The sequence below is a fragment of the Thunnus maccoyii genome, chromosome 23 (genome assembly GCF_910596095.1).
Source record: "Thunnus maccoyii chromosome 23, fThuMac1.1, whole genome shotgun sequence".
Classification (NCBI taxonomy): Eukaryota; Metazoa; Chordata; class Actinopteri; order Scombriformes; family Scombridae; genus Thunnus; species Thunnus maccoyii.
In genome coordinates, this window is record NC_056555.1 from 12,125,060 (window position 1) to 12,151,704 (window position 26,645).

Here is a 26,645-nt window from a genome sequence, read left to right on the forward strand (position 1 = left end):
GTATGTTGCAACCTCACAGAGAGACAGAAAGAAAACATAAAAGATAGCATGAATAGAATAAGTCAGTTGGTAGTCAGTTAACTGAAAGTACTTTCCTGATGACAGGTTTTGTGGAGTGAGTCAGGGTCAGTGCTGAGCAGTTAGGGTCATGAAAAGCTTTTAACAAAGAGTTGGTCACACTGTCAACTCCCCAACAAGCTGTCTTCCAATCTATTTTTGCATTGCCTTTTAATCAAATTTTTCCTGGAGGGATGCATAGGGAGAGCTGAAATCATTGTCACATGTCAAGTCAAGTCAAGTCAATTTTATTTATATAGCGCCAAATCACAACAGAAGTTTTCTCAGGGCACTTTTCACATAGAGCAGGTCCAGACCACGCTCTGCAATTTACAGAGACCCAACATTCCCCCACGAGCAAGCACTTGGTGACAACGGGAAGGAAAAACTCCCCTTTAAACGGGAAGAAACCTCGAGCAGAACCGGGCTCTAGGTGGGCGGCCGTTTGGAGGGGGAGAGGGGAGAGAGACACACAGAGAAGCACAGAGAAGCACAGCAATAACAACAATAATATTAATAGAAATATGACTAATAATAATAGCAGTAGCAGTGGGCAAACATGACTCATAATAATAGCAGCAGCAGCAGCGGTGGGCGTCATGCTGGACATCTGTCAGTCAGCAACCAAAGGTCACCTGTGAGATGAGAGACTCTATGAACCACAAGTAAGCCTGCATTCTGGGAGCGCAGTGTTCTAGTGGGGTAATAGGTACTATGAGCTCTTTAAGATATGATGGTGCCTGACCATTAAGGGCTTCGTAGGTGAGGAGAAGGATTTTAAATTCTACTCTGGATTTTACAGGGAGCCAGTGCAGTGAAGCTAAAATGGGAGAAATATGATCTCTTTTTCTATTTTTTCTCAGTACACTTGCAGCTGCATTCTCTATCATCAGTTTTTAGAGACTTAGGACAGTCTGATGATAAGAGATTGCAATAATCCAGCTTAGAAGTAACAAACACATGGACTACTTTTTCTGCATCTTTTTGAGACAGGATGTGCCTGACTTATGCAGTTTTACGTAGGTGAAAAAAGGCAGTCCTTGAATATGTGGGAGTTAAAGGACATATCCAGATCAAAGATAACTCCCAGATTCTTTATGGTGGTGCTTGAGGCCAGGGCAATGCCATCTAGAGTAGCTATATCATCAATCGTATCAATCAATCTGATAAATAGGACTTAAACCCACTTAATGCGGTTCCTTTAATGCCAGTTAAATGTTCCAGTCTCTGTAATAGGATGTGATGGTCAATAGTGTCAAATGCAGTACTAAGATCTAACAAGACAAATTCAGAGAGAAATCCTTTGTCCAATGCAATTAGGAAGTCATTTCACCAGTGCTGTCTCTGTGCTATGATTCACTTTAAATCCTGACTGAAAATACTCAAATAAACTATTGTTATGTAGAAAGTCACCCAACTAATTGGCGACTGCTTTCTCAAGGATCTTAGAGAGAAAGGGAAGGTTAGATATAGGTCTACAGTAGGCTAAAAATGCCTGAATCAAGAGCAGCCTTTTTGAGAAGGGGTTCAATTAAAGCTACTTTAAAGGACTGTGGTACATGGCCTGTAAGTAAAGACAGATTGATCATATCTAATAAAGAAGTGCTAACTAAGGGTAAGACTTCATTAAGCAGTCCAGCTAGGATGGGGTCTAAGAGACAGGATGATGGTTTAGATGAAGAAACCGTTGAAGTTAGTTCAAGAAGGTCGATTGGAGAAAAACATTCTAAATATATATCAGGTTTTAAAGCTGTTTCTAAGGTTCCTGTGTTTGTGGATAAATTGGTGGCTGTTGAGGGCAGGAGGTGATGAATTTTGTCTCTAATAGTTAGAATTTTATCATTAAAGAATCTCATGAAGTTGTTACTACTGAGAGCTATAGGAATACATGGATCAATAGAGTTATGACTCTTTGTCAACCTGGCCAAACTACTAAAAAGGAACCTAGGGTGTTCATTGTGTTTATTCTCCTCTATTAATGATGAATAATAGTCAGCTCTAGCATTACAGAGGGCCTTCCTATATATTTTAAGACTATCTTGCCAGACTTAGTGAGATTCTTCCAGTTTGGTGGAACTCCATACCCTTTCAAGTTTTCATGATGTTTGCTTTAATTTGCAGGTTTTGGAGTTGTCACATGGAGCTAACCTCTTTTGTTTTATCATATTCTTTATTAAGGGGGCAATGGAGTTGAGTGTCATTCGTAGTGAGCCTCTGGCATTATCAACAAGATGATCAATTTGAGAGGGATTTAAGTTAGCCTAAGAGTCCTCTGTAGTATTGAGACATGGCATTGAATTCAATGCTGATGGAATTGCTTTCTTAAATTTAGCTACAGCACTATCAGATAGACAGCTAGTGAAGACATTTTTGTCTAATGGCACGTAGTCCAGTAATGGGAATTCAAAAGTTATTAAGTAATGGCCTGATAAAATAGGATTTTGTGTGAAGACCATTAAATGTTCAATGTAAATTTTGATGCCATATGTCAGAATAAAGTCAAGGGTGTGACTAAGACAGTGAGTGGGTTTATTTACACACTGAAAGAAGCCAATTGAGTCTAATAATGAGATAAACACAGTACTAAGGCTATCATTATTGACGTCCAGATGAATATTAAAGTCACCTTCTATAATTACTTGATCTGTACTAAGGACTAAGTTAGATAAAAACTCAGAGAATTCAGATAAAAATTCAGAGTACGGGCCAGGAGGGTGGTACACTATGATAAATAGAATTGGCTGTAATGTTTTCCAGGTTGGATGAGAGATATTAAGAACAAGGCTTTTGAATGAGTTATAATTAAGTTTAGGTCTAGGGTTGATCAATAGGCTTGAGTTGAAAATGGCTGCAACCCCACCTCCTTGGCCGGTGTCTCGAGGAATGTGAGTATTAATATGTCTGGGGGGAGTAGATTCATTAAGGCTAACATATTCTTCATGAAACAGCCAGGTTTCAGTAAGACAAAATAAATTAGTGGTGGTGTTAATTTTTATTAGATTTTTATGTGTAACTCCTCTTCTGTTTACTTTATATTTAATTGATTGAAGTGGTTGGGGGGCAGTTTTTTATGTGGTTTTTGGGCGGGTATCTGCAGAGAAGCGTGTAAGATTGCAGCTCTGCCTCCTGGTCTCAACTCTGAGTTGTCATGGTTTTGGTCTACTAATAAACTCAGCCATATTTTTAGATATGAGAGCAGCTCCATCCAAAGTGGGATGTATGCCGTCTCTTCTTATCAGACAAGGTCTTCCCCAGAAAGTCTGTCAATTATCTATAAAGCCCACGTTTGCTGGACAACACCTCGACAGCCAGCGGTTGAATGATGACATGGGGCTATACATGTCATCACTTGTCAGATTTGGCAGGGGCCCAGAGAAGACTATACAGTCCAATGTTGTCTTTGCATATGTACACACCGACTCAACATTAATTTTAGTGACCTCCGATTGGTGTAATCAGGAGTTGTTATTGCAAACGTGAATACCATGTTCACACTTACCCCTAAATTCCACCAGGCGCGTGTGCGCTGCGTTCTGGCACTGGCGTGGCTGCTGGAGCTGAACTGTGGTGGTGAACTGTGGGCTTCTGCTTGGGGCTATGCTTTCTTTGGACAGTCACCCAGCCACCCTGGCTTTCTGGCTGCTCGGGAACTAGCAATTGTGGGATTAGCGAGAAAGTCGCTAAAAGAAGGAGAGAGTTTAAATGCTTGAGCTGAACTAGTGTAAGTTTAAATGTACAGTGGGTAATTATCTGCAGTAATGAAGAATATACCTTAATTAACTCAGTTGAGAGGAGCAAAAACGTTATCAGCAACCGGAAATGAGACAATATGCTTACTGCAGCACATCAGCAACACATCTGATATGCACTGTAGTCTGAATGTTTTTCTTAAAGTTTCAAAAAAACACTTGCATGGTGGAAGCCCATGGTTTTTAGCTTGTTTTTGAGACAGTGGATCTCTTAATAATGAGCCTTTAAATCCTCATTTTTCATTAGAAATACACCAGTATAGAATTTCAGGGTTGATAATGATAATTATCAGTTTGTTGTGGCAGATACTGATATGAATACTGATAATATTAATCTTACAAATGCAAAAGTGTAAAGAGGACACTAAAGGCTATATTTTTAGACTGACTAGATTATTTTCCAACAAGACACACCAATGTTTATAGATCCTTCACCATTATAAACAATATAGTTTACTTTTTAAATATGTAGGCTAATTAACACCAGACCTTCTCTCAAGCATGTACTGCATAATCTAAAAAAAGATTAGAACAAGAAGTAAATTTAAAGATATGTGGCTAATTAGGCTACACAGTTACATAAGTAAAGGTTCATTTTTAGCTTGTTCATTAGCATAACAAGCTCCGAATAGCTGTTTAAAACACAGAGGCTGTAGATGAAGACAGATACCAGGAGTTGAGTCGAAGACATCACATTTCTGCAAGTTTATGTTCCACTTCCACAACAGGTGTCCCCCTTAATATTGGATTTTGTCACACTTATGGTGATGAGCATCGTGGCGTGAAATTTAACCTTTCTTTTCTTGGGATTCAAAGATGATGTTGTTTACTGAGCTGCATGATTACCAAACAACACTGGACAATAATTCATCACATATTTTCTATCATCTTCCCCAAACTTTTCTGTCTCTTTTATCACATTATAAAAGGCCTTTACAAGTTGTTACATTAGAGCATTTTTCTATCTCTCTTCTTCTTTGCATCAGATTATAAATATTTTATATTGATCTGAGTATTACTTCTCTGTAGCACCAATCTCTCCATTTATCATCCCTCAAATTCTATCACTGCCTAACTTCCACATCCCTCGATTTGTTTTTCTCCCTCTTTTCACCTTCTCCATTCCCCTCCTTCATCCCCAGAGGACTCCCTCCCACCCATTATATTCATATAATCCCTCCATCCCTCTTTCTTCCCTCCCCTATATTCTTGCCCTCCATCCTCCATCCCTCCTCCCACCCCATCCCATTATATTAATAGGCTGTTGAGAGTGTGTGATTTCAGCAGTAGCTCTTTCTATTAGCCAAGACTGCATTAGTGCATTAAGTCTGTGTGCACACTGTTACTCAGTCGGACACATTAACAGCATGATGTCAGATTGCTAGCTGCATTCATATGCTCTGAGGTATGCACACATGCGCACACACATAAGCATGCATGAAACCAGTGAGCGGCACTATAAGAATCAACATTCAGAGCCAGAGTCCAGTACATCACATGCATGCTAAAGGAGCAACGGATGAGTCACATTGTTTACAGCAGTACAGCTTGTTAAAGTGACAATGCAACCCAAAACATGATTAAAAAGAAAAGATCGATGCGATCTTTGAGGAAAACAAACTTTCTGTGTGTGTGTGTGTGCGCACATGTAAAAACTTGTGAGACCGCATGTGTGTAAAAGGATGTTGGGGGAGGTAGATTGGAAGACACAGGGGGTATTCAGAAATGGAATTGCTTCCTCTCAGCGGGTGTGTGCGTGTGCAAGCGTGAGCGCGTTCTTCCCTAAAAATAAAATGATACCGCTTCCCTCGAGACCATATGGTACAGATAACGAGCTGGTCCTGCAACACTCTTGACTGTGCTCTCCCCAGCGGCTTGAAAGAGTGGTCCATGTTGGGAGTTTTCTTTTAATGAAGTGAAGTTGGCGTTGGGAAACTTTAGAGTGGGGAAACATTGTATCCATTTCCCTTAACCTTGTCTTTAAAGGAACACGCAGGTGAGTTATTGAACTATAACGCTGCAGCTGTTTTTCAGCTGTGCACCTGTTACTCCGTGAGCACAATAGCCCTTCATTTGTAAGCTTGAACTCACAAAACTTTCTTCCTGATCTTTAATGTCAAGGACTATTTCGGCCAAGTTCAGTTGATGTTTTCCGTAATTTACTCTCCATTCACCTACACTCACCTCTTCTGTCATTTGAGTGCAGCCAGCCCCTATATCAACCGCCCGGCTACTATTTGAACAAGTCACTTTGTATTTGACGGCATTAACCTGTTGGTGGCCTGCATGAATGGCCGTTTAGTGATGCTTGGGAGCACAAGAAATAAATGAGCCTAATGTCTCCCCACCTGCTGCTCTGTTGTTTCAAGCCTCAAACAATAGTTGAAATGTCAGAATACATTTGTGCTTCTTCCTGCTCCTAGAAGGCACTGAGACTGCTGTGGCAACAAGCTGTTTGATTCTCAAAATTAGAATTGCTTTAATCAGCAGCACAGTAAACATTGAGGGGTTTCATCTTATCAACGCTGGTGCAGAGACATTTTTAGAACACGAGGGGAGCTGCTACTGGCACATACAGTGTGATACAAGAAACTATATTCACTATAAATGTGTGTTTCTATGCCTGTAAGGCTTTCTGCTCTCGCACGGCATATGTGCAGTTTACAATCATGGTTATAATGGGCAATGGTGAGAAATTCACACTAACTGAATTCACACGGAAGTAAACAAAAGCAGACATCTTGTATCAAGCCTAACACCATGGATTTTGTTGGATGAAATCCATCTGTTGCCAGCAGAATTTATCAGCTGTAGCTAGTTAACAGAAGGTAATGTTCAATCAATCAATCAATCAGTTTTATTTATATCGTGCCAAATTACAACAAAAAGTCGTCTCAGGGCACTTTTCACATAGAGCAGGTCTAGACCGTACTCTTTAACTCTTTACTCGTTGTCGAGTTTATTCTAAAACTCGAAAACTCAGTCTCTAGCTGGCGTTGGAATGTTTCCAGCTGATTCGTTTAAAAACGAAAACCCAGTAAAAGGGTCTTGTATGAACATGGTGGCTACATACTTGATATAATAGTAAATGGCTAAAGCTAAAGCTAGTTTGTAAACTTCCCCAAATCAAATAAAAAGCAGGACAGAGCTGCTATCATCACTCTAAACACTTGTTCCAGTCCTGATCAGGTGTTTTTGTGATCTAACCTGTAACCCCATTAAATAATGTTAGCTAGCTTTAGTTAGTTAGCTTGGAAATAATGCTAGGTTACTACTGTAGATAGAATACACAGTTAAATCCATTCCTTTACAGTTTCGCTTGGTTTTTTGGTAAAGGAAAGACTTTAAAAAATACACCACCCTCCACCATGCTGACTGTTTCAGCATGTGGAGAATTTCATAGCTTGACAGGCTTGCCTTGCCAAAAGTAGTGACAGTTGCTATTTTACAGTCGCTGCTCAATATAAAGCAATGCCTCTATCATCATCCTTACTCTCCTGAATATTGGAACGTCACCCCATGGATTTAGAAGCTTATGTTCTCTCTTTGACACAATAAGCGCGGTCAAACTCTACAAGGAAAGTACCGAACACACACACACTCTGACCCTGAAGCTGTCACTGTATCTGCTGCTTTTTCGAGGGCAGACAACAAAAGCTAACACTTAATACATTACATCCTGCTCTCTAACCCACAATAAAGGAACCCTCCAGGGATTCGCCCTTTCACCCAGGTTATTTTCCCTCAACAAAAAACCATTTCACCTCCGACAGTGGCTCTGTCATCTAAAGGTAGACGGGCGACACAGACACCAGTCCTAACAATGATGAAATTCAGTATCGTGGGCAGGTAAATTGAGCAGTTAATAATCTCCTACTCAACACATCAAAAACACAAGTTTCAAGAACGGCTCGCATCCACCGAACCCACATGCTAATTTTTCATGAGCTCATATCCATCACAGAGTCATTAAATTTTTTTTTGGAAACACCTCATCAGCAAAGAAATCCCTTTTAAGCTCGTGGAGCCACGATCTGCACACGCTGCACTGAAAGCCGACTCCACCACAAAGCCCTGACTGTGTGGTCATCTGAATCTTGAGAATTTATCGTGTTAAATTTCTATTGACAATGTGTCAGCGAGGTATTGATTCAACTCCATGGTAATTAGTGAGAGCATATTTTTTTGGTATTAATCTAATCCGATACAAGTGTGAGCGTTATCGCCTAGTTTTTAATGATTATTTATTTATTTGCACATTAGGAGAAGTAGGAAATAAAAAAACTTCTCCAAGACATCTGATGTTATTATCAGGTAAGCAGTATAAAAAAAACACCTTACAAGATGCTCCTCATTCAAAGCGCATGCTGTTTGTGGGTTAACCACATCTTTATTTCACATTATTATTTTGTCATGATGTAACTGTCGATATTATATGCTGTATTGTCGAAACAATTTGTGCGTGTGGAGCAAAAATCACTTCTCAGGTTTAAAGCCGACCCGACGGTGCAGTTACAATCATCAACATCTGTGCTGAATGATTTCAACGACACACACACACTGGCGTACACACATGTTTTGATATATACATAATGTAATACACAAAACATGACAGTTTTGAAGTGGTCGCCCGCTGAGCTGATGATGGGTCTCTTGTGAGAGGTTATAAGCTCACACAGAGAAATAAATCAGAACGCACACACGCACACTGTGGCAACCGAGGAGTACACAGTCAAAGAAAACACACACTCCTTTCAGTCACGACAATAGCTGTGCGTGCTGTGCGCGGTGATTTGGACCTTCCCCGGGGGGGGTAAAATTCTCATCCTTGTGTGTCTCAGAGCACAAACTCACCAAACACTTATCCAAAACTTATTTCATAACCAGGACATGCACGCTCAAATGGTTTTTAAAGACTTTCTAGCCTCTAATTTGCCGCAAAGTTGTTTTTCATTAAACAGATTGAAAATGCTTTCCGTGCAGGTCTGCTGGCATATTGCATGATGTATGAGGCTCATTTCCAAGTCTAACAATGGAAATATATGCCTAATGAGTTTGATGCAAGGGAATACCTGTTTGAAACTCATAATTCTGCGACACTGGCTGGTGCATATACTGTATCTCTCTCAAATTGTGTGTCTGTACTCTGCCTACATTTGCGAATTTAAAAAGAACAAGACTGGAATACGTGTAAGTTCGGCGCCACGTGTGTGTATGTATGTGTGTGTGTGTGTTTTGAGGAATTCTTGACATTTGCAGCTACAGTCACACAGCGGGGACACAAGAATGCGTTACAGGAACACCGAGCACGAATGCCGGCAGGTGTCAAGTGTTCACGTTGACGCACGCACCTGCCTCCACGCACACACACACGCACAATCCCGCACAAACTCACAATGAAACACTGTTGAGAAGCACTTCTGTGTAACGGCAGGGAGAGACAAAACAGAAGAGGAGAAGCTGCAGGTGGCTGGCTTGCATCAAGTAGTCTGGTGCCTTCCTCCTGCGTGTGTGGGCGGGTGTGTGTGTGTGTGTGTGTGTGTGTGTGTGTGTGTGTGTGTGTGTGTGTGTGTGTGCCACCGCTCATGAGATTTAGATTGCTGAAGTGATGCAGCTATCAGAGGAATATATTATTCAAATAACATACCCAAACAGAGGTAAATGTAGAGGGTATTTGAGAGGGAGCGAGAGAGAGCGGACCGAGGCGTTTTGAGAAAAAGAAAAGTGACAGGATTTTATTGGAGAGATGAAGTAAGAGCTGAAGAGATAAGAAAGGAGGAGACACTAAAGTGAGTGAGAGATAACATCGGATTAATTATAAGGCAATACAAGTAATGGTTTCTACATGTTATTTATTTATTTGTTTGATCAATCTCTTGTTAAAATTAGTCATTGACTAGATTGTTTGGGTGAGTTATCAAATCAGTCTCTAATCATATTGAGCACCTGCTTCCCTCTATTTCATCTAAGACTTATAAAAGAAAAACTATAATTTGATTTAAGTATAATTAGACAGAGACGACCCCATATTGATGTCATCGCCCGGGGTAATAGTAGATACCAGATAATGAGAGAAATAAGGAGGCTTTCTGTCATAAATGATAAGAGTATTAATCCACATGCTTGAGGGTGTTTGTCCCTCTTTTGATGTCAATTTAGTGCACTAAACCTACTACATGTCATAAGGCTTTGTAGTAAGTTAGGCAAGCTCACTCACACAACTTTATTTTTTTAATATTTCTGCCTGTAATCATGAGTTTTGTCGTTAAAAAAACGGTTCGGATAGCATCAGTTTGTCTTGTCAAAACGTCCAAAATGAAAAGAGGATGCACTCGGTGCTGCTTTACCTGTGAAAATGTCCACACTTAATGATTATATGTGATAATTAAAGATACAGTAAATATAAAAGTTCCTCATCTCTCTGTGTGTGTGTGTGTAAGTAGTTGGCTTGTGTGCCTCTGTGTTTATCGTGTATCATTACTAGAGTGGAGATTTGTATTCAGGACATTCAAAGGCAGGTGGGGACAGATGGCGGTTTGTTCTGTGTGTTACAAAGTTTGTGTTGGTTCCAAAATGTGTGATACAGGGCAATAGAGGTGTTTGTGTGTGTGTGTGTGTGTGTGTGTGTGAGTGTGAAAGAGAAAGTGATAATGTATTGACAGAGATATATTAAAGGCTGTAGCCTTGGGTCCCTGGACTCCGGCCCTCTGGCCATCCTCACCTCTCTGATATTGGCAGAGGTGTGTGTGTGTGTGTGTGTGTGCATGAATGCAGATGTTACCCCAGTTAAACTTGTATCATGTGGCTGCACATGCCCAATCTCAGTGCAAACGTTTCACCAAAATTGGCACTGTCTCTGTGTATAATGTGTGTATTCATGTCTGTATGTGTGTGTGTAACCGTAGTGATATGGCCGCCACCACACCTCAATCATGTCACACCCTGTCCTCCAGCCAACCCTCTGACCTTCTCCCAGCAGCAGGTGCAGATTCATCGCTACGATTGTAAATCTTTTCGACCTAAGTGGAGCCTTTAATAAGGTTTCTCTTGAAATTTAAATTGAGTGAGGCAGAGATGAGTGTGTAGCACAGCTCCAGCCTCTCCGGCAGAGCTCTCTGTCTCACCACGGTTAATTCATGGTCACCCTGAGCATGTAATACCTGCAGGGGGAATGAGGGTTCAACCTTAGGTTCTGTCCTGTTTTTTCTATGCATGTTCTCACTTGGTGTCACACCGTGAACAGAATGTCATACATGAAAACCTGAACTACATTTGATCCAGTACATTTCTACATCTTAATAGTAATATTATTGAAAATGTACTCCATTGCACATACAGTCATAGGTAAACCTACTTCTATAGAAACCAAGTGGTTTGATAGCTATCCAAGTTTAGATGGACAGGATAGAAGTGTTAAGCAGTCCTGAAGTAAATCTATAATCAATCAATACCTTCAGTTTACTGACATGTAATCCAGGCCTCCATCACGTCTCTGCTTCTTTGCTGCGAGGCGTGCTTTCCTAAACTCATTTATAAATGTCACCAGTAAACCTCCAGATTGCAGATACCATAGTTGTGACTGGGTGCCAGACTCAAACCAGGGACGGAGCTGATATATGGCGTACACAGTAACCGTTGGGCTACCGAGGTTGTCCAAACAACTAATCCATTAATCAAGAAAATAATTGACAGATTAATTGATAATGAAAGTAATCGTTAGGTGCCACCCTAGTTTGGTGTCTTATTTGGACTTGTTTTTTTTATATTGTTGCTATGTTTGGATTACTGATATAAATGTGTGCATCTGTTGTTATTATATCAATTACCTGAAGCATTCAAGTATATCTGTGATATTTCTCTGAGACTCAGAAATAACTCTTTGTGCAGAGAGGCTAAATGTTCAATTTGTCTTCTGTTGCAAACACGTGACTGTTAAGTGATCCTTGTTATTGGTCCATTTTAAGGGCACACCTCGCTTCCCACAAAATATGAAAAAAGCTGTTATATAAATATAAATGTTAGGGATACACCAATCCCACTTTTTCTCCTCTGATACCTTTCTTACTGTCAACAAATGTGCAGAGCCAAACCAAAAATGAATTCATCCTGCTGTGCTCAAACTCTTCTGGGCCAAGGAACATGTCAGCCAGTGCAGCAGTGGGGCTCACTGACGTGTTTTTAATAGTTTTTGGACAACAACAGAGGTCTGCGGTACAGAGGAATAAGTTATATCAGGCTTTGGATAAACACAAATAGTTCTGGTTGCATCCTTTTGACAGATCTAACTAATAGCAGAAACATAGGTGACTTTTCTAATTATAGTGATAAAGAAACAATATTTAATGTGGATGGGTCACATGCACAGCTTGCATAAGCATCGGTACGTGTTGGTGCCACATGGAGCGTGTTCAGCCGGTAGAGAATCGATAATTCTCTGAAACAAAGCAGGCGGGAGCGAGCCTCCATGGCTTCAGCAGCGAGGACTTATTACCACCAGATGAACACCTTCACTGCTACAGTGTTGCGCAGGGCTGCTAGAAAAACTCCAGGGAATTAATGGTTCACTGGAAATGCTCACTGCTTCGCTTTTACTTGGTACCTCCAGATAAACTTGAGGTCTATGGAAAGCTTGGGAGAATCAATGAGTCAGCTCTTCCCCATCTATCAGAGGTCGAAATCTTTGTGATTTCCGGAGGTAGACGCACCTATTTCTTCGGGTTATTACCGCAGCTTTTAGTGGGTAGATAGAAATACGTGACAGCACCAACATGCCAAGACTGAATAAAACTAAATGTGTCTTACTTTAATTTTTTTTAAAGAATGACAAATGTGGACAATAAGGGGGTTTTAAAACTCGTCCGCTCGCCTTGCCTCTCTTTATTTCCTTCGCTCTTACCTGTATCAGTCTCATCTTTGTCACTTCTGTTCTTTTTTTTATTTTCATGCTGCATAAGAGCCTCTTTCTTACTCTTTTCTTTGGTTTTTCATCTTCTATCAGTGACACCGCTCCTTTTTTTTTTTTTTTTTTTAACATCTTGGCTTTTTAAGCACTTTTCTCATTTCACTCCTTTTGCTTTCTGTTCCACTCAGATCTTCCCTGTTGTGCCTTTTTTTTTCTAGCAATCTGCATCGCTTTGCCTCCTGTCTCCATTTGTTGTTTCCCATCAATTATCTTAGATTCCTTCATTCATCTTCTTTGTCTTTTCTCTCTCTCTCTCTCTCTCTCTCTCTGTCTTAGCCTCCCTCTCTCCGTCTTGTGCATCTATGCTCCCGGAGTTTTCCCTCTCATCCTCTCTTTCGTTTCTCTTTTTCTTTCTCCTCCCTCCTCTTTAGTCTCTCATACTTCTGCTAAACATACCCTCTCTCATCTCTCACTCATTGTTTCTCACTTCTCTTCTTCGTTCTCCTTGCTCCCATTAAATGTTTCTCTGTCATCTTTCCTCTTTGTTTGTGCTTCTTGCTCATTGTCCTCCTCCTCTTTCTGCTGTGGTTTCTGTTGTTTCTCTTCTCTCTCAGCCTTTTTTTTTAATTTATTTATTTTTTTTTGCTATCTCCATCCACCCGTGAAGTAGCTTCCTCTTTACCTACTTTCCCTCACTGCCTTTTCTTTCATCTTGTCTACCGGTTTTTGTTTGCTTGTCAACAAACAAATTACAGACTGCTATTCTATTCTGCATTTCCTGTGATGTGGGGAGCCTGCACGGGGTAAAACCAAGAGAGTAAAGGGAATATCAATGTTGTTTAGTAGCATCTCTGACCCAGAGAGAGCAAGAAAGAACTGCAATAGAATGAAATTATACTTTTTTCTTTCTCTTTGTTTCTTTGTGCAGTCTTATCTCTCTGGCTTTCCCCCAAATTAGTTTATTTTATAATAGTGTCCAGATATGCAAGAAGAGGTAACTGTTGCTGCTTCGTATTGGAATTTTCAACCTTCAAGCCGTCATGGTACCATTTTGAGGAAACCTGCAGCTATGAAATAGCCGTTCCAGTTTACCGTTCTCAATCGATGAGGGTGTAATTACTAGTTTCTGTGGTAGAAGAGGTCTGAAAGAAACAGCAACATCGAAGTAAATGTGGAACAAAAAGGACGGAAGGTTTGACACAGGCAAAAGGCCAAACAGCGAGAAGAAAAGGAGAGACAGATGGACCCAGACAAAGACGATGAGGTTAGACGGAGCGAGAGAAACCCAACTCTCACCCCCCCCAACAGTCCTGATCGCGGTAAATTAGCTTGGCGAGGTCCCACTGTGCCAGTCCTCTCCTCATTAGACACAGACCACGGCTGACTGTTAGAGGGCTGAGTCAAATTTTCAAGCAAGTAAACATCTCTCTAGGCTGACGTCGAATATGAGGGCTCCAGACAGCCTGATCAGTTTACAGTCCGTGCGCTGTCCTCCCCTCAGTTTCCATGCTCTGATAACTTTCAAAATTGTTCCAGCTCCTTTTGGAAAAGGACATTCTGGCTGAAGCTTTATTTCGGCTTCCGAAATAGTATTTTATGATTTGTTGAAACAAAAAAGAACAAAATATAGAAATGGACTAATTTAAAACAAGTTTAAAAACAGAAGTTCATTTAATGATTATCCAGCTTGTGTATATACTCTGTGTGTGTGTGTGTGTGTGTGTGTGATTGACCCAGCCCAGCCACTATACACGTCATTCACAATGTGTGTGTGCAGCTCCTCCAGCAACCGATACTGGCATATCCACTCTATATGTGTGTGTGTGTGTGTGTGTGTGTATGTGTGTAATTCAGTGGGGTTAATTAGCCTCAGACCACTGCCATCTATCAACCTAATGCTCAGACTCTGGCCCCGACAGCTCCATTATCGCCAGACACACACACACACACACACAAACATACACACACACTTGCACACACTCACGACGTGTGCATACACACATGTTGGCCACAGATACTATTATATATCTATATGTACAGATGCATAACAAATGGTTGCACTAATAACAACAATTTATTATTAAGATGCACTCTTAGATAAGGTCTGGATTAGCTTCACGTTCGTCAAGCTATGGTTCAAGACCCAGTATAGGTCAGAGACACACCTCTGTTAGGTCTCCGCATGACGAGGAGTTTTAAAGCCTCTTTTCAAAGATTTTAAACTGGAAGCCTGAAATGTCTAAAGATTTGCCGTAGACTGTCAAAGTGGCATTTCAAAAGGTCACTTGTAGCTGTTTCGGGCTAAAGGTTTCTTCAGCTTGAAAGCAGACGACATAACATTTCTCACCATGTAGCAGTTTCAGAAGATACATTTCCAATAGTTTCCAGCATCATTTGTTTGATATTGTTTCTGTCTTTTTGGATCCTCTGTGAGATAACTTCAAAGAGTGAACTTCTTCAATTTTGGTCTCCAGGCTATAAAGACACACACACACACACTCACACACATATAAAAAGCCACTGGCCCGGATCATTAGGTCTGTTACGGTCCAAATCCGGCTGTTAGTTATCTGCCCAGCTCCCCCAGTGGGATTCAGCCTGATCTATAGTGAGGGATGAAACTGTTCCTCCGCTATCGCCAGAGCCATTAAAGAATAGATGGGACAGACCGGGCTGTCTATAGGTGGCAGGCATTGTAAGATATCGCCTCATACTGGTTTCACTCTCGACTCAGCAGATACCGGTGAGAAACGTGAGTGGCTATTAAAAGTATTCTCAAAGCTAACAAAATTTCAATCAAAAATGCATTTTCCACCTCTAAGAAAAATGAGACATCATCAGCCTACTGGTGTGCATTGATTGTTGTCATGGAGGGAAAACATATTAGTTTGCGCTCTTTCAATAGTCTTTGCTTGGAGGGGACTTGAGTTCAATTAATAATTAATCTCTGTTATATTTTTATGGCCGAGGGAAGTCTATTCTATGTTTTCATTGTAATCAATTCTCTACTTAAGCAAAAGAACCAAGATTTAATATGTTTGTGGGATTTTCCAAATTGACGTTCAATGACAGCCACCAGACATGAAATAGATGAGCCTGTATTTGTTCTAGAGGAGAGTTACGGCTGAGTGAGGTTCACTTGAGTGAGGTTCAGAGACTAATTCAGAACAAATCAGGCGTTGCGGCACACCTCCGCAGGCTTGTGTGGAACTGTGGGGTGGGGGTGTGGCCGTGTTTATTTGTAACCGCTGTGAAACAATCAGAAAATAACATTTTATTCCCCTCATCCGACGGCTCGCTCGCTACCACTGCTCGCTCTCTTCATTCACTCTCTAGCTCAGTCGACCACCTCTGCTCTCTTTCTCTCTCTCTCTCTCTCTCCTGCTGTGGGGCCCCTGCGGCAACCACCCATCCTAGTATTGGAAAAATACTTTTTGAAGATACATACTTTTACACTTGTCCTGTTAGGAAAGTTTCCCTGAGATACTCCAAGAAGAGTACTCATCCCTGAAGCCTTTTTTCCATTAAAAGAAAAAAAAAACTTCCATTAAAGCAGAATGTAAATCCCACATTTGTGTATCTCTTCAAAGTGGTCAAAATTAGAGCTGCAATGATTAATCAATTAATCGATTACTTGCCAACTATTAAATTAATCACCAACTGTTTTGATGACCAACCAATTAACTGTTTTGAGTCATTTTTTAAGAAAAAAATGTTCAAATTCTGTGATTCTAGCTTCTCAAATGTGAATAATATCTGATTTATTGAGTCATCTATGACAGTAAACTGAATATCTTTGGGTTGCGGACTGTTGTGGACAGAACAAGACATTTGAATACGTCACTGTGGTCTCTGAGAAACAGATCTGGTCTGATTCTGCAGTAAAGACGTCGGGAGGCACTTAGGACTTTTCCACTGATCATGAATTTATTTCCCTAGCGGCAGAAAAAACCTTCAGACACCCTTGTAGGCTAAACCGAGCTAACAAAACACTTTTAGGGCTGACTTACCCTAAAAGAGTAGCATAACAACATTAAGGCTACAAACAGCCCATAATGCAACACGCTCTGTAGGAGCCAGAGTTACACTGGTACGCTCTCCATTCAAAAAAAAGATCTCTTATCTTGTGATCACGTAATTGTCTAGTCCTCGAATATAAGACGACCTCTGCTTTTCAAATGTAATGTCCAGAATAACATATTGTCTAGAAGTGTATTGATGGACCAACCCACTGACATTACCGAGACATAACCTGGAGACAGAAAGACGGCAAGAAATGGAGGAAAAACATCTGAATGAGTTTTGAGGAAGGACGATTTGCGTGTTATGTGCAAATTGACTGAAAGACGTGCATAAATAAACTGAAACGACACATTATCCCCTTGATAAGTGTGTGTGAGAGCAGGAAAGTGTTTCTAATGCTAAGTGAAACTACATTTGGCAGCAACACACATACATCCTTTCCCTTTTTTTATCACACACACTTGCATTTACCCCCTCTCTCTCTCTCTCTCACACACACACACACACACAACACACACACACATATTCATTAGAGCAAATGGAATTAGGGGGATTGGAGGCATAATCTTCTTCCCCAGCGGTGTGGGGGAACCAAGCCGTTAATTTCCCGCCTCTAACTACAACTCCAACTCTGCTTGCTTTGAAAAAGGCTGGAGTCACTCGCAACTCACAGCACATGAATGATTTACAACACTCGAATGTCACATGCCATTAGACATGCTCAGTCTAAGTAGGTTTCTGTGCCTTTACATACGTGTCTAGGGGATCTACGTGTGCGACTGCAGAAATGTCTGCAGCTATATTTCAATCAGGAGAGAGAAGTGAATGAAGTAGAAGATAATTGTTAATTGTACAGATGATACTGATAATTAGTCTTGTCAAAAGTCTTTGGCGTTTAGACTCTACAGGGAGATTTTGTAATCAAAGGACATCAGTCCTGAGCAGCAGCAAGATAAATCCCACCATGGAGTCCAGACACTGGTGGTGGCTGATGACTTCCACTGAGACTGATAAGGCTGATGAGGTTGATGAAGCGATGCACTGATGAATCTGCGAAGACTGGGCGATGATGGGGAGGTGGTTGGGTGTGCATGAAAGCACTAAGGCAGAGAGGGAGAAAACATTTAAAAAGACAGCCGCAACATGATAGGCTGACGACGGTAGGTGTGTCGACGTGCTATTGGAGATATGTGACCAGCTGACGTGAACAGCTGATAGCTCAACTGACAGCCCCCGGATGATGACAGCAAAGGGAGATTATGAGCGAGCATGCATGAGAGATGTGAGAGGAGTAATGTTATGAGAAATAAAACTACAGGCTCATGCATGCATGAACTTTCACTGTAGCTCCATTTATATTTAGAAAAGTAAAAGTACAGTTATGGAAGACAGTATTGGGTCTGTGCCTGCAGCAGACAGTATTATATGTCACTAAATCTATACGTAGCTGTGTCTGCATTACTCTTTTTCGTATCTGTGCTTTCCCTCCTCTTTCCCAGTAATGACTCAGGGAAATATGACAAGAGGATGACTGTGCAGTGTACACAAATGTGTGTTTGTGTCTGCGTACGTCTCGGTTTCCCAGCTGTACAGGTAAAATAACAAAAAGATCAAAGTAGCAGGTTTGCCCAGGTCACAGGGTTACTTTCCCGTTGCTGTTGTAAACAGATGAATATCTCATATTCTTGCAGCTGTGCATTTGTTTCTCTTTGAAATGGATATGCACCTATTTCAATGGGCAAAAAGAGTAGAAAGGACAAAAGAAACAGGGGAGTCACGCACCGGCATGCACATACAAAGGCACATATACCAACTATTTTGTTCAGCAGACCATGCTTTGATTCTATTCTTTCCATTTCTCTTTATTTGTTTATCTGTATCCTCTATGAATTATACATAGACATCCTGAAATTTCATGAAAGTTTCCGGTTGTACTCCCCAAACAGAAACGACCAACAACAGTACTCAAGTGTCCCAAACATGAACTCCCACCAAGCTCACTAAGAGAAATGAAAGGCTATTAAACAATAGAAAAACAAAAAGAACAAAATAGTTTTGTTCCAAAATTAGACAGTCACCTTCTAAAAAATTATACACCTTCCACTTAATGGCATGCATTGATCACTGTCATGGAAGTATAACGTATTAGTTGTTTGCTCTTTCAATACTCTTTGCTCGGAGGTGAATGAATACAGCTCGGGTCAATCCATCCTTCTTTTTTTTCCTTGTTTTGTTTTGACAAGCAACTTCCTGAATGAAAAGATAAAAGTTTTTCACCTTTTTTGCTGCATTTCTTGAGCTCTACCGACGAGGAGTGAATTTAGAAGATCCTGCAAAACTCAAGATAGATCACTGACCTTTTAAAATGGCAAAGACAAGTGTAGATGCAGGGTGGCAGGGACTTCAGATGACGCTCAAAGGGAATGAAGACAGCGAGTGATGGGCTTTAGAAATATTCTAGTCACACAAACACACACACACACACACACAGTGTCCGTTTTAAATCTCTCCATGTAGTACCTGGTTTTGCTGTGTTCAGCAATTATAGACATTTGTATTTGCGTATGTGTGTGCCCGTGCAACAGACAGACAGCTGACACACCTTATGTTTTGGGTTAGATTGGCAGTGAAGTCTTACTTCTAACGAATGCTGATTAGACGTATGTCCAACATCTGTGTGTGTGTGTGTGTTTTTGTGTGTCAGCAAGTACAGGGTCTTCCCTCTCTGCGCCCCTGCATCAGGGGAGAAATCAATCTGCCTGTCGGCCTTCTAACACCTTCGGCCTGTTACGCTACCTATCACTAGTGATACCTATATATATGTGTGTGTGTGTGTGTGTCCTGTCATTCTGTCAGCCTCTCCATCCTCCCATCTGCCTGTTGTGCTTTTTGTCTGTCTGTCCTCCTGTCCGGTCCCTTTTGTGTTTGCCTTCCTTGCGTCAAATCTTCTTCTTCTTTGCCCTTAATCTGCGGCTTTGACACTGGAAAAAAAGCACCACCGGTCTACCTGTTCCTTACCTCTCCATCTCATTCAGATTCCCAATTATTCACCGTGTCTGCTTCTCCCCTCCGTACCCGCTCGCTTTCAAATTGCTTGTTTGCTTCTTTTGCGTCTCTGAACCAAGAACAAGTCTGCAGCCTAGCAGTTGAATTTAAACGTTCCTCGTGACAACTTCTCCTCACATCCCAGAGAATTATTAATCACAGGGATCCCACAGGGAGCTGGGAACATTTATAAGTCTTTCCTACATATATATCTCAGTAAAAAATATGCATGAAGGCACAGAATTGATGGGAGAATTATAACAACGTGACTCATCTCTTTTTCTTTTTTTAAATGTTTTTTTTTTCTGTCAGTGGGCGAAAGAATTTACTGCGATGATAAAAATGAAATGAAACAATTCATTTAGAAATCACATCGCCCTCCTACATTAAATATTTCAATATGCAGACTATAAAACATGACACTATTTTATGTTCATACAATCACCTCATTTCACCCTTTCCTCACTCTACTCTCTTCCCTCTTCCCTCTTCCCTCTTCTCGTCCAGATCCCCCAGATCAGCTACGCCTCCACCGCCCCAGAGCTGAGCGACAACTCCCGCTATGACTTCTTCTCCCGTGTGGTACCGCCGGACTCCTATCAGGCCCAGGCTATGATGGACATCGTCACGGCGATGGAATGGAACTACGTGTCCACCCTAGCGTCAGAGGGCAACTACGGCGAGAGCGGCGTGGAGGCGTTCATCCAGATCTCCAGAGAAACTGGTAGGAGCTCTGCACTTTTTCTATTACTTCGTTGAGATATGATAATAGTGCATATGGCTGACTTTTTGTGACAGTTTTACCGTTTTTACTTCTGACAAGAACAACGTGGATACAGGAATCTAACCCTTCAATAGCAGGTCATCTACAAACCTTCCCATATCTCAGCTGATGCAGCAAAATGACATCAAAACTGACTCTATACTGTAGCTTAAAAGACGTGTATAAGTGTTTCCATGATGTTTAAAGTGTTTGAGAACTTGTGGTGTAAGGAGAACTATAGGGAGTATAGCGAGGAGGTTTCCTCTAGTTGTCCAGATAAACGTGGTTGAGGTAAAGCTTTACAACTCTATCTTTCCGTGCTGTGTCACACTATCACGGCGCATTTGCTGCTCTGTCACTCTTGTTGTAAGTAATAATTTGAATGGACTTCAGTGAGAGCAGAACGGAAGACCACACTTCCAGAAAAAAAAACGTCGGGAGTCAAGTTCGCCACTTCTCTTCCGCCATCAGGGATAAAATAACTATATGATGCTCATAGCGCACTTTGGAGTGCGATACATGATCAGTGGCTTTAGCCTGTAATTTGAGCAGAACGGTAGCAAGAACAGAGCAGAAACCTGTTGTTTAAATCTCTAAGGAAACTCCAGGGAAAATTCACTCTTTGAGTAAAATTGCAGGCTGTAGATTGCAGACTGTGGCGAATGAACCGAGACAGAGAGAGAGTTTTCACAGCAAGCATTTGACGGACAAGCGCAGCTGAGTTTTCTCAACTTTCTTTTGGTCTCTATATGTATAGTTATATAGAGTTTAACATCATTGCTGACTCTTGTCTGAGCATTGAGTAAATGCCAAAATCTGTGAACCTATGAATGGAAAGAAGAACCACTGGATGGTCTTTGTAAGTATGTCTTGAAGATTTACAGGTGGATGATCAATTAAGAGGAAAAATGGCAGTCTGATGGTGAAGAAACATTCATCCGGATTCATTTTGTATGGGACATGAGAGAATCACCTCTCAAAGCATTGTGGGATAGCAAGTGATGCCAGACTAATCAGAAATGCACAAAAATAGTAGGACAAGAAAATACTTTTTGAAGTTGACATGCATCCCACAATATGCTCTGTTTTATCTCATACGTTTGGCCTTTTCTGCATATTTTAATAGCGTGGGAAGTTGACCACGCAGAGTTTTTGTATGTATTTTGATGCAGAATTTAATCATCTGAGAATAGGGTTTACAAAATATTTTGTACAGATTGTTTGAGTCGATGGATTATCTACTTCACACAGAAGATTTCGTATATCTGATTTTCCTGGAAGCTATAAATATGCTCTTGTCATGCTTTAACGTAACAAAGGTTGTTGTATCTGTTTTCTACCGTAAGGTGAAAAAAAATGTAATTTTATCTCAGCGAGGGTGAAATTGGCCTCGAAGCTCCGTAGTTGTTTGCAGAAAAACTGAAAAACAACTGATAAGGCTTGTGGGCTAGGAAGTTTAATTTTGACCTTTTTTTTTTATAAATGTCTGGAAAAGTAGATTTCTATTATAGTGTCTGTCCCTCTTTTGCATGTCTCTTGTGTTTAAAGACTAATGCAAAGAGTAAATTACAAGAGTCGATTTTATACTATCGCTCCTTCATTAAGTCGCAGAGTTGCAAGAGAGATGAGAGTATGTTACACTGGAGTAAATGAGAGTGACACAGGAGGGGAGAAAAAGAGACAAGAGAGAGACGGATCGCTTGTCTGTTTTGATGTAAGATTTAAGAGCGTGGTCTCTGTGGTCCTGAGAGCATCAAGTTTGGGCGAATGCCGCCTCAAATCGGTTTATGAAAACCTCCAAGTGATGTTGACAGATCAAAATGCTGTCGGTTTCCCTGTTTATGTCTCCAATGTTTATTGAAAACACATCACGTTGGATGCTGACAAATATTTACAGACTGACAGGGCTAAAGACATGTAAGGAATCCATCAGAGAGAGAGTATCAGTTAAGATCTCTCTATTTTTATTCCTCTTTACTCCCAGTCTTTCCCTCTGTCGCTTTTTTTCTGCATTGTTTGCGTGCTGATGTGGAGATGACAGCTCCGCGTATGTCTGTGCTGCTGTCTATCCGTCCATCTCTGTCTCTGTGCATGTTTGGAGAGCCGGCTCGCCCAGGGCTGTGTGCTGTGGCAGTCAGCACATAGATGTTTTCTGCGGTGTCAGATCAGTGTGTGTGCCCGGGCGTGTGTTTGTGTGCCATTGGAAAGGGTAAAGCAGTCCTCAGCAATGTGTGTGTTTGTGTTCTGGGAGTCAGCAGATAGTGCACTCTTTTGCCCTCTGTGCGTGTGAGCGTGTGTGTGTGTGTGTGTGTGTATGGGTGGGCTACATGCTGTGACAGCAGTCAGTCAGTTGTTTACTCTGCGGCTCTGCAGATGTGAACAGAACTAAGAAGATGAAGGGAGGGGAGAGCCAGGAAAAAAAAAACAGTGAAGAAGAAGAAGAAGGAGGCTGAGGAGGGGAGAGAAAAAAAATGACCGACGAGGGAGAGTCCACAGTGTTTGCGTGTGTGCTGTTGTTTTGAATCAAGCTGTAGAGTTGGGGAAATACACAGGAAGAGACAAAGAATAGTGGGAAGAATGGGACAAGCACAGTGATTGAATAATGACAGAGGTCCTAATATACTGTAGATGCGCAGTGTGGGGGAAATATCTGTGTTCCCCTGGTCATTCTCTGGTCATTTTCTTTCCTGGAAGCAGCAAGTCATGACCTGTCTCTTTCAGAGTGGTTCATCTCTCTGTCTATTGAGGTTGGCTGGGATAAGCAGCTGTCTTGATAAGGCTGGCTGTATCCTATGGTAACCAAGGTCAGGTGGAGATATGCTGTGCTTTGTGCAGACGGTCAGATTGGTCTCCTCTAAGAAGGGATTGCATGTGACCTGTGTACAGACTACGTGACTTCAGTTAACTTTAGTCAATATAGTATTTTGTTTATAGTTCAATACCCAATAGAGGCAATGATGAGTGAAGAATAACCTTATTTGGACAGGTAGTAAGGGTAAGGATTTGGTGTTTTTAAAGGATTTTTTATCCACTTTTAAGCAGCATTCTTAAGATACACTCCTTGAATTTTGGTCGTTTTTTAACTATATCTTTTAACCTGATCAATGATTGTAGTCATCAGATGTGGAAGTTGTTTTCATGTATTGTTCATAGAAGACAATGCGACTCAGTCACAGCCAGAATTCCCACACAAGCTACATTCAGCATAGCATTGTGTGGCTCCTGTGAATTTACCGTCTCAAAGCTGAAATCGGACATTACTTGCCTAAAAGACTAACTCGAATAGAAGGGTAAGTTGATCCTGGGGTTTTTCACTGTTGCAGCAACCCAGTCATAACATCTCTCCATCCTGGGCTCAGCTGGTGGCGATGCTCCGGTGGAGTCCCACTGACCTTGCTTTCCGGTCTGTTGGAATAATGATACCACTCTTCTGTGGTCAGGCTCAATGGCAGCTGGTGGTGACCTAGTCTCTGCATGTGTTTCACACCTGAAGGAAGAGCCTTCAGGTGCCTTGAGCCTCGGAGTGAAACCGGAGTTTCAATCCTGCTCCGCTCCATCAGTGCTTGAGCCTTGGAACTGGGTAAAGGGCAGAAGGTCCCGTGACTCTTTCGCTACTCAACCCTGCACCTCCGAAGTCCTGCAACTTGAAAACAAGTTCCTGGCTTTGGAAAACTTGGGCTGGATGCTTGTCCTCTGGCTCAGGCGTTACTCTGGAAACCGCCCGCCCCTTTCACTGCAATCAGTGCAGTGAGGGCAGGGTTCAACATCAACCATGGCCCGATGGCCTGTGGCCACAAAAAGTTACTCTTTGGCCACCAAATATTCCATGTAGGTGGCCCCCCCTGGCCACCAAGTTTTAGCCCCATACTGTGAGCCTTCGCCAACACAACTGGGAATCCACAAAGGAAGCGAGATGTGAGCGAGTGCGGTAACCATTCAGTCCACACCGACTCTGATTGGCAGCTGCTGACCAGCGGTCAGCTAACCTGCCTTCACCAGGCTGACTAACAGCAGAAATTTACTGCACCAAAATAGTTTTCATGTCAGCTCCACGGGAGGAAATCAACAGTGTTTGTATTTATTGATTCATCAATTTTATTTCTCTGCCCACTGTAAAATTTCAGCCTTTTTTTTCATTCAGTGTTCCATTCTTTTTACAAAACTACCAGTAATTCCAGATTTCATCCCATCAATTGTCCATCACAATGCAGTATTTCATGTGACATCAGCCCCAATCATGTGATTTCAAAAATTGCTGTTCTGATTAGAGACATTTTGCACAATTATCAAACCTAACTGTTATTCCTCGCCAACAGACAATAATCTCTGAAGCTGACTCTGACACAATACATTTTGCTCTGCTGAATGTAAGATCTCTGGCAGGCAAGTCTTTTTTGATTAATATTTTATTACAAATCTGACGGTTGATGGTTGGATGAAAACAACAGGGCAGCAGTTCTTATTGAGTCATTGCCCCCTAACTTTAACTGTCTGGATGTAGTTAGGGCAGGAAGAGGAGGTGGAGTAGCTGTCATATTCAAAGATGTGTTCTTGTGTAAACAGATATCATTTGGTACATACAACTCCTTTGAATTTCTCTGTTATAATAAATAGTGCAAAAATTATTATATTAAATATATATATGGTCCACGGAAATATTCAACTACATTTTTTGATGACTTTGCCGATTGCATGTAAAAGAACCTACTCACAACAAAGGCCATATACTGGACCTGGTTATCTCCAAAGGTCTTAATATTTCAAATGCCATGGTCCTTGATGCTGCCTTATTGGATCATTCCTGTGTTTTGATTGATATGACTGTCATAGTGGACGCTAGAATTAGGTCTGAAACAGCCAAAAAACGATATATCAGTGAATACAGTAGCGTAGCATTTTCTTCGGCAATATCCATGATACCCTCTTCTTTGTCAACGTCAGTGGATGACCTTCTGGACAATTTCAATTCCAAAATCTTAAATGTCATTGATGAAATTGCACCAGTTAGAGTTAAAGTCACTTCTGGTATGGAAAAGGCACCATGGAGGAAGGCCCCACAGGCCGAACTTCAAAAAAGAATGTGTCGAAAAGCAGAGTGTAAATGGTGAAAAATTAAACTCCAAATTCACTATGAAAATGCAAGACAGTCATTCTTATCTCAGATTATTAATTCAGAGAATAATAATGTACGCAGACTGTTTGCCACTGTGGATGAACTCACCAACCCATGAGTACCAATGCCTTCTGAACTCCATTCTACAAACTCATGTAATGACTTTGCTTCTTTTTTCATAGAAAAAACTCAAAAGATTAGGCAAATAATCAGTGCTTCCTCATTTAATTTAAATGACACGCCTCAACAACCAAACACAGCAAATCTAGTAAAAATGACTCATTTTGATGTTATAAACCTTACAACTCTTGAAGAAATTGTTTGAAATCTCAAACCCTACACATGCTGCTTTGATTCTCTGCCTAAATATTTTTCAAAAAAAGGTTTTTAGTTGCCTGGCAACAGATGTATAACAAATAGTCAACAGTTCACTGCTTTCAGGGGTCTTCCCCAAAGCCCTGAAAACTGCAGTAATCAAGCCACTTTTAAAAAAAGCTAATTTGGATGCATCAGTACTAAACAACTACAGTCCCATATCAAACCTGCAAACTATCAGTATATTTATTGAGAAAGTTGTCTGTAGACAACTCTGGTAAAGTCTCTGTCCTTGTGTTATTGGACCTTACTGCTGCATTTGAGACAGTTGATCACAATATATTAATAGACAGACTTGAACACTGGCTTGGTCTCTCTAACACAGACCTGAATTGGTTCAAGTCCTATCTTCAAGACAGAGACTATTTTGTATCCATTGGTATCTGTACAGAGCATCTCCCAACAATGTATGGAGTGCCGCAGGGGTCGATTCTCGGAGCTCTGTTATTTAATCTTTACTCAAAGCTCAAAAATGTTTTTCAGTTAAATGAAACAAAACTGAAGTCATTGTTTTTGGGGCCAATGAAGAAAAACTTACTGACCTCAACAGTCTGGCCTTGAAGAGTAAAAATCAAAAAATATCACAAGATCAGAGACTTGATGTCAAAACAAGATCTA

General features: G+C 41.1%; 1 protein-coding gene across 11 annotated transcripts in view; it reads left to right on the forward strand.

Moving 5' to 3' along the window:
* Positions 1-26,645, forward strand: part of grm8a (glutamate receptor, metabotropic 8a) — a 349,644-nt gene that overhangs the window by 77,675 nt on the left and 245,324 nt on the right. For all 11 annotated transcript variants that reach the window (XR_006093954.1, XR_006093953.1, XR_006093951.1 and 8 more), the window contains exon 3: positions 20,284-20,500. Coding sequence is in view for 7 of the 11 variants with exons in the window: in XM_042403444.1 (XP_042259378.1) it covers positions 20,284-20,500 (217 nt within the window). In the remaining 4 variants the exon portion in view is untranslated. The remainder of the gene's footprint in view (positions 1-20,283; positions 20,501-26,645) is intronic.